Source organism: Puntigrus tetrazona, chromosome 9, assembly GCF_018831695.1.
Source record: "Puntigrus tetrazona isolate hp1 chromosome 9, ASM1883169v1, whole genome shotgun sequence".
NCBI classification, from domain to species: Eukaryota; Metazoa; Chordata; class Actinopteri; order Cypriniformes; family Cyprinidae; genus Puntigrus; species Puntigrus tetrazona.
In genome coordinates, this window is record NC_056707.1 from 9,846,267 (window position 1) to 9,854,194 (window position 7,928).

General features: G+C 37.5%; 1 protein-coding gene across 1 annotated transcript in view; it reads left to right on the forward strand.

Moving 5' to 3' along the window:
• Positions 1 to 7,928, forward strand: part of LOC122352127 (interleukin-1 receptor accessory protein-like 1-A) — a 46,619-nt gene that overhangs the window by 7,952 nt on the left and 30,739 nt on the right. Inside the window, exons 3-6 of the mRNA XM_043249671.1 lie at positions 2,182 to 2,368; positions 2,995 to 3,151; positions 5,063 to 5,074; positions 6,341 to 6,361. Coding sequence (XP_043105606.1) covers positions 2,182 to 2,368; positions 2,995 to 3,151; positions 5,063 to 5,074; positions 6,341 to 6,361 — 377 coding nt within the window. The remainder of the gene's footprint in view (positions 1 to 2,181; positions 2,369 to 2,994; positions 3,152 to 5,062; positions 5,075 to 6,340; positions 6,362 to 7,928) is intronic.

The following is a 7,928-nucleotide window of genomic DNA, read 5'->3' on the forward strand; positions in this document are numbered from 1 at the left end:
GAGTGAATTTTAAATACCGTGCTGCCTTAATTTCAAGCATTCCTGCAGGACATATAAAATATTTCAGAGTACAGTAAACGAAACAAAACAACAACACATAAACCTGCTTGAAAACACTTCAGGAAGGAATCCGATGCTTCCGATGTGAAAGTGGTTTTAAAAGGAAACTTATTTCTAAGGCAGCATCAAATGCATCCTTTCCAAAGAAAACAATCCCAACAGAATGCATCAGAGAAAATAATCATCTAAGTTGGCAAATGAGTCTCAAGACATTTCAAAAGGATAGCTCTTCTAAACTTGTGTGCTTTTCTTGAGCGCCAAAGAAGAAATTGTGAGAAATATTGGAATCAAACAATACTAGAGTCCAATTTATGAAAATGTTGTCCTTTTTGTTCCAAAGAAGAAAACAAAACGTCATATAGGTTTCAGAGCTAGTGACAGAATTGTCATTTTTGAGTAAGCTATTGCTTTAAATAAAATAACATTGCCAATATTTGAATCGTTCGTCAGGAAAAAATAAAAGTAAAGTGAGTCCGACCAATATTGGGATTTTCTGTGTGTTCTTATTGTTATAGAACAACTATCAAAACTTTTGATTTATCATTATAGTTAACATTCATGGTACGAACAGCCTTTAAGAATATTGCATTTCTATCTTATGCTAATAAGCCTATGCTTAGCTCACAACTTCAACTTTTTCGCATCAGTGTAATATGATGAAGTTCTGATGATTTATATCTTATTTGCAAAAGCAATAAGATTTAGCCAGTATGCTCAATTCATTCTGAATGGCCGGCAGTGGAGTAAACAACCATTTTTTTTGTCAGCGTATTGTTGAGATTGCAGCATTTATCAGCAGTGGATAAAAGCCTAAATTAACTACCCCAACACTGATCCCCTGGAACCAATTAATGAGTGCTAGTTGTAAAATCAGTCACTTATGAGATTCCAGCTCAGTTAGAACGCTGCCTAAGAAGGCAACTATCTATGTAGGCAGCTCACTAGGTTTAAAACACAGCTACAGAGTTTTGTTTATTAAGAACCGAGTTATAAACAGGGAATAGGACTTGTTGTTGTTGTTCTGTTTCCTCTGAGACTGGCTTTGAGCTGATTAAACCATAAACAATAGTTTTCAGCAACACTGGTAGGAGAGAGCAGATATTTTAGTATTCTTTTTAGGTTTATAGGGTGATAAAACGAGACTGTGCTGACATATGCGGGTGTCTGAAAATAGTGAGAGTGTAAAAATAGTCTTTGCTATACAGTTAATAGGGCGGAAAAAGAAAAAGAGCTCATACTTTTCTTTTTTCTTTTTGCTAAATTTGTTTATGCATTTTACAAGAGACAAGTGCATTGCAGGTTACCGCCCCAAGCACTCTGTAACCACGGTAACCCGGTAGGAGGTGTGAGGTCATTACAGCGAAAAGGTCAAATTTCAACAAATCTTATCAGCAGCTATTAAACTCAAAGCCCTTGGACAAAATAAACACTAATGCACTTTTTATGGAGACACACTTATCAGCGTACAGAAGTGTGTGTTGACATGCAATGCTTTTGTGTGAATGTGTGTTTTATGGTTGCATAATTTTCTTTGACTGATTTTAATGCAAAAAATATATATTTTTTTAAGTAAATAAATAAATAAATGCTTGTAATAATTTAAAAGCATACTGTATTCCGAACTGCAAACATTTCATTCTGTTCTTTCACATCTTTCATAGATGTCTTAAAGGCACAGCAACAAAAAAAACATCAAATTTAATTAAGGGTCATAGAGAGTGTAGGATACTAAATTTGACATGTTTTTTCTGCTGAAATACATTCACTTACATTATAAGTGGACCTCGGGGAAAATGGAAAGTGATAAAAAATGTATGAAATGACCCTTTAAAACCTTTGAGAGAACATCTCATTCTATTCGTCGCTGCTCATATTCCATCAGCTGAACACTAATTATTTGTAGCCCTACATGAAAATTGCAGACAAATTCTACTCCATCGTGGTCACATTACATCTATCATGGTTGAATTACAAATAAAATCATGTTTTATTCTCCTTTAATTTGTTTAGTGTATAGGCTCTGTGAGATGATAACCAATTTACGATCAGTGATGTCTCTGGATGCGTATATGTTAATCTGATTACAGATAGCACCGTTTATATACTCTGTGTGTGTTACAGGAATTCCACATTTTGTATGAAGGTGTCTATGACTCTGTTGGTTGCTGATAATGACACAGCAGGATGTTATAACTCAAAACTGCGCTACACTGAGAAAGGAGAACTGGGCAAGAGTAAAGACATCTCCTGTCCTGATATCCAGGATTACGTTCAGCCTGGAGAAAAACCGCAGATAATGTGGTACAAGGTACAGTGGGAGATAGATTCACTAAACAGTTGAGCTGTTCAGTGCACAAACTAGCGTCTTATTCACAAAGCACCTGCGATCCAGCGTCACAGCAACTGCCCCCTGAGAATTTAAATGAAGCCATTGTCGTTCTTTTCAGCACAAACACACCTCCTTTTTATGTAAATTAGGGTTATTATACTTTATGCCAGTAAGTCAGTGCTATTTGCCGAGGGCAATTAACATGCTTTTACTGCACATGCAAACTGTAAACATAAAATTATTTAAAATACACTGTTTATGTACACTTTCAGTCGATCATGACAGGAGTAATTTATCAAATGATGATTGTAATGCGTTACGAAATACATTTGAGAGCCCTTTATGCATTTTAAAGAGCCGATTCAGTTGTCTGGACTGCAGCAGTGACCCACAAGATAAAGAACTCTGGTCTGCAAATTGTTTTTAGCACTGATTTTTCTGGGCCATGTTGCTTGATTTGCATGCTGCCAGCAAGCACAATTTATTCCTGTAGAATTCCCCTAGTTTTTTTTACCGTGACAGTATATACAAATGTATATGGCGCAGTTTTGTATCTTTGTTTTTATATATTTTTTCTCTCTCTCTTATTGCCTGCGGGCGTGCAGGAGTGTAACGTGCAGCAGTGGAGGAGCAGCGTGCTGCAGACCGCAGACATGCTCTCTATACAGGAAGTGAACGAGGAAGACATCGGCAACTACACCTGTGAGCTGGTTTTTGGAGGCTTCCTGGTGCGGAGGACGACCTATCTGAGCGTGACAGGTAGTACAGTGTGACGTCTCTTCAGCGTGCGTCTGGGTGTGAGAGCGCTTGCTGCTGTAGCCGGTTGTTTTTTGAAGCATGAGGTATTGATCTTCCTTTTGCTTCTTATTTGGTTTCAGTTGCGTTCACTGTGCCATGCTTTTATTAACCGTAACTTTCCTTCGTGTGTCATTAATGCGTAAAGTTTTTTCCGTGAATAACAACTTTTCAGTCTGTTCCTCATAAAAAGCTATCATATAATTTCAGAAGATTCAAAATATAGCGCATGAGTCATATGGACCACTTTGTGTGGTTTCGGAGCTTAATAGTCACAGTCATCATCCATCATTTGTATCATTTTGTGTTCCATGGATGAAAAAAAATAATTATATGATTTAGAATGATTTAATCTGATTGTTTCTTCTATTCATTTTTGGGGAGATTTTTTTAAAGACATTTTCTGATCTATAATCAAAAAGTTAAATGCATTTTAAAGTATTGAATAATGTAGTGGCAAAAACTTTTTGGTAACACTTTATTTTAGAATATTCTAGAACTAGAATATTATCTATTTATTAGTAGTAACTAAGCACATATTGATGTTGAGTTAAGTCCGTTCCCAAAGCGGATGATAACTATAAAGATAACAATAGTGTTTTAGTTCTAAAAATTATCCTCAGTATTAAAGAATAGCAGAATCCACGTCACAGCTATAACGATAAAGGCACAGAAAAACAATATTGTTGGAATATGGTTACTGATCATTTCCAGGTATTAAGTTGCCTGTATATTTCATGATGACTTCTGAAATGTCTTTTTTTGCTTTTCTTCATAAATTGTACGGGAAATCAGTTTTTAAATGCAAAAAGCATTCATTTGACTAAACGTTTTTAGTGTTACAGTATACATACATACATACAGTTTATGGGGCTTTTTTTTACAAAGTACGGTTAATATATGCAAGGAATGTTTTGCCCAAACTGACACCATGCGCATTTTCTTCAGAAAAGTAGCATTTAGTGCCACAGAAATTACACACTGCAGCTTTAAATACAGTCATTTTAATGACAGATGTGGCGATGAAGTGGTTAATGTTAACACAGCTGTTTTTTTAAATATTATTCATAAGCTTTTGGCCTTTAGGATAGCCGAGAGAGACAATGAGGGGGAATGGGATCGAATTATGACACAAGGCCAGACCTGTGTTCCCGTGAGCACAACTGCTCATATGTGTTGTGTGCATGTGGGCTACCCACTACACACATTTGACCTCTATTACTGCTCTACTCACACAATAACAGAGACAGAGAATGACATTTATACACACACTACACTAAGACGGCAACGGAAAGGTCATTTTCGTCTATATTTTTATGTTTAAACATCTCTGTCTACGATTAAACAGATTCTTATTGGTCCCTTGCGAATTTGGTCGTTTCTGCCACTATAGCAGGTCAATAAAACGGCACATACAGGTGAAAAGAGGTCAGACGTTATTCTCTCTCCCTTTCTAAGCCCTCGTTCAGTTGAAACCTATTAAAACACTCCGCGCCTCGCCTCCCGTACTCATTTAAAGCCTATTTTAGGACGGCATTAGACTCTTAGGGACGATTTCCTGGATGGAACTTATAGTCCAGGACGGCAAATGATTCTCAACGGAAAAGCCACCATTAACAGTAAAATTTAGTCCGTAGCTCGATTTAACCCTCGTCACGGAGGCAGAGTTTTGATGTTAGGAGTCGTAGAGCAGTTACGGCAGAATCATAGCACTATAGCTCAATTTGTTTTGAGCTGGTTACAGCAGTACGTCTCTATAATTGCTACAGAAACTTGCCTCGATGGTACATCTCTGCAGCGGGTTATCTGGTGGAGCTGCCTGTGCGCCTGAGGGAGGAAGTTAGCGGAAGAACACGGAATCATTTTCTTGTTTTTGAGTGCTTACAGACAGTCTATTACTGCGGACATGCTTTTCGACAACAAAGATTGGAGCGGTGGTTTTTTTGTGGCTTTTTGCGAGCGTGCATGTCTAAAAATTTGAAGCGTGAAACTGACCTACAAAAATACACGGCCCGTGATGTGAATCAGTGCTATTGTACATCCTTTCTCGAGGCAGAGGGCCAAAAATGTGTGTTTAAACAGTTAATCATGCGCATTGCACACACCCGCATGCACAAACAGTGCAGAAATGACTTCCTGGGCGAGCGTAATTGTGTGTATTTGGGTGTAAACTCTAGATATCATTCACAGAAGCTGATTATTATAGTAATGGGACAGAGAAATAGTTCAAGCTGGATTTTAGCAGTGAGTAAGTGTCATTTCGGTACAGTACTTTGTGCTATTATATATCTACGGGACACGGGAGCGTCATGCTCTTGTAGAGTCTGATGTCCTGCACATTGACCTGGCCGGTCTGCTGCCCTCTCTCTCACCCAGTGATTCATCATGCTTTGCTTTGCCTGCAGTTGCAGAAAAAAAATATCGCTGTTCAAAGACAGAGAAAAAAATGCCGCCGAATATATATTTTTTAATTAGCAACAGAGAACATAAAAACATTAGAAATGGTTGAGGTGTTCAGTAATGAATACCAGCGTCAGATTTTTTTCTGCAATGAGGAACATTTAATGGGACAAATCGTGTTTTTTAATATCACTTTATTATATTCATTACATAAAGCTATCAAATAATGTGTCTGAAACCAGCAGTTACTGAGGGAAATTTCATTCATTAACAGTTAGGTAACAGTTCAGAACTATTAACAAGTTGTTTATTAGCATGCCTGTTACTAACATATTAGCTGTTTATTAACTTATAAAGCACATATTCTGCATAATCAATACCAAGGCTTAACAACTATTACTACTTACTATTAATAAGCAGCAAATTAATTATTAATGGTTTCTTTATAGCAAGTAGTAAACGTTAAAATAAAGTGTGACCTATGATATTTCCTTTATTTTTTCCAGTAACGAGTAACCAAATGAATTACTGTTTCCTGACAACACCATTACCGTTACTGATAATAAAATGCGGCGTTACTATAATTTTTTTTTCAGTTCATCTGAATGAAGGTGCAGTGTGACATACCTGTATTTGACGTACCGTAAACTAGTGTGAAGGTCGCACAGGTCGCCATATCCTTGTTACACACACAAAGAAAGATACTGAGAGAGAGTCTCACACCAAGCAGAACTGACACGCTACGTGAAAACGGAGTTCCTGTTGAAATTCTTCAGCTGCCGGTTTCTCTGGAAGTGGGAACTAATGCGCAAACAACGATCTCATTGGCTAACGCTCACCTATTGTCGTCCCTGTTCTGATTTCAGCAAATCAGTTTGAGCGACCGCATGAACCCAGCAGTTTATTAATCCTAGTGCATTTTATACTGTTATTAGTAAAATTCATAGTAGTTATTACTATTATTACACACTATTAATTTATTTATTTATTTATTTGTTTTTTAACAGAATAGTTACTTTCCCTGGTAATTAGTTACTTATAATAATGTAACTCAGTTACTAACTCATTTATTATTTGTGAGAAGTAACTACAACTATTTACTTTTTTAAATTAACGTTCCCAACACTGATAATTAATATCAGTTAAACTTTAACACTTCATTCATTTTATTATATAGCATATTTTTCAGCTGAAGAAGAGACTTCCTAACACATTTTATTTTATAGCACCCTTCAGTTTATCAAAACGACCGTGTAACTGAATTATTAATTATTCTGGTTATTCATTATTATTTTATTTTAGGCCTTCAGGCCTTTGTCTGAGTATACCTTGGTAACCACAGGCCATATAAATTCTCTTTTTAAAATATAAAGTTGGTTTTATATTTTTCAATAAAATAAAAATTTTCAAATGAAATAGAACGTCCTTGAAACTACAGTCATTTCACCTATTTGCGATTAAAATAGAGACCAAATGGAGACTTTTAATTAAGCTAACCTACTTCTGAGGAAAAAAAGACCCTTATAATCTCCCATTTGTCACTTTTTTTATTTTTGCTCAGGAATTTTAGAAGAGGCGTCCAGCTTCCGGATGCAGAGCTGTGTGTGCGATCTGGTTGAAGTAGCGCTTGCAGAAAAACAGTTTCCAAAAGTAGCTTGCGTTTCCTATTGCTATTTTAGTACAGACAATGTGGTTTCCATGGACACTTGCGTGGTGTCCATGCCAACGGCAGGTTTGGAGCAGTGTAAGCGTGTAAGCTCTTGTGCCCGGGAGGGACTTGCGGTGGAGCAATCCAGGGACAATGCCAACCTTTCTTTACCTCTCCCACCTGTACCAACCCGTGCCCTTCCCACTGAATCTCCATGGAAACGGTCAGGCGAGGGCAGTCACCCAGATTTGATCCAGTCACCCATAGACGATAGAAGGGTTTGTGGGTACTGGTTAAGCGCTGCTGAGTGGCAGGGTAGGTATTAAGTGGTTACAAGATGATACACGGGTAAGAGAGCGTTTTGTTTGTTTATCCATTGATCTCCATGTTGATTGGAGCCCCCGTTGTCTTAAAATCCCCTATAGTGCACTGGGGCTGCCGTAGCACGTTCTTTACACATGCTCCCAACACCTTGCATCTGTCAAGTCTAATCAGGACAAGATAAGTGTGTGTGTGTTTTGTGCGTGAGCGTCGGTGTGTGTGTGTGTGCACATGTGCCCGTAATCAGCAGAGAGTTATGTAATCATATTTAATTAAGGATTAATTACAGATGCCGCTAAGTGAGAGTGCGACAACTTAACTCTCTCTTAGTCACCCAATAAAACACACATACACACACACACACACACACACACA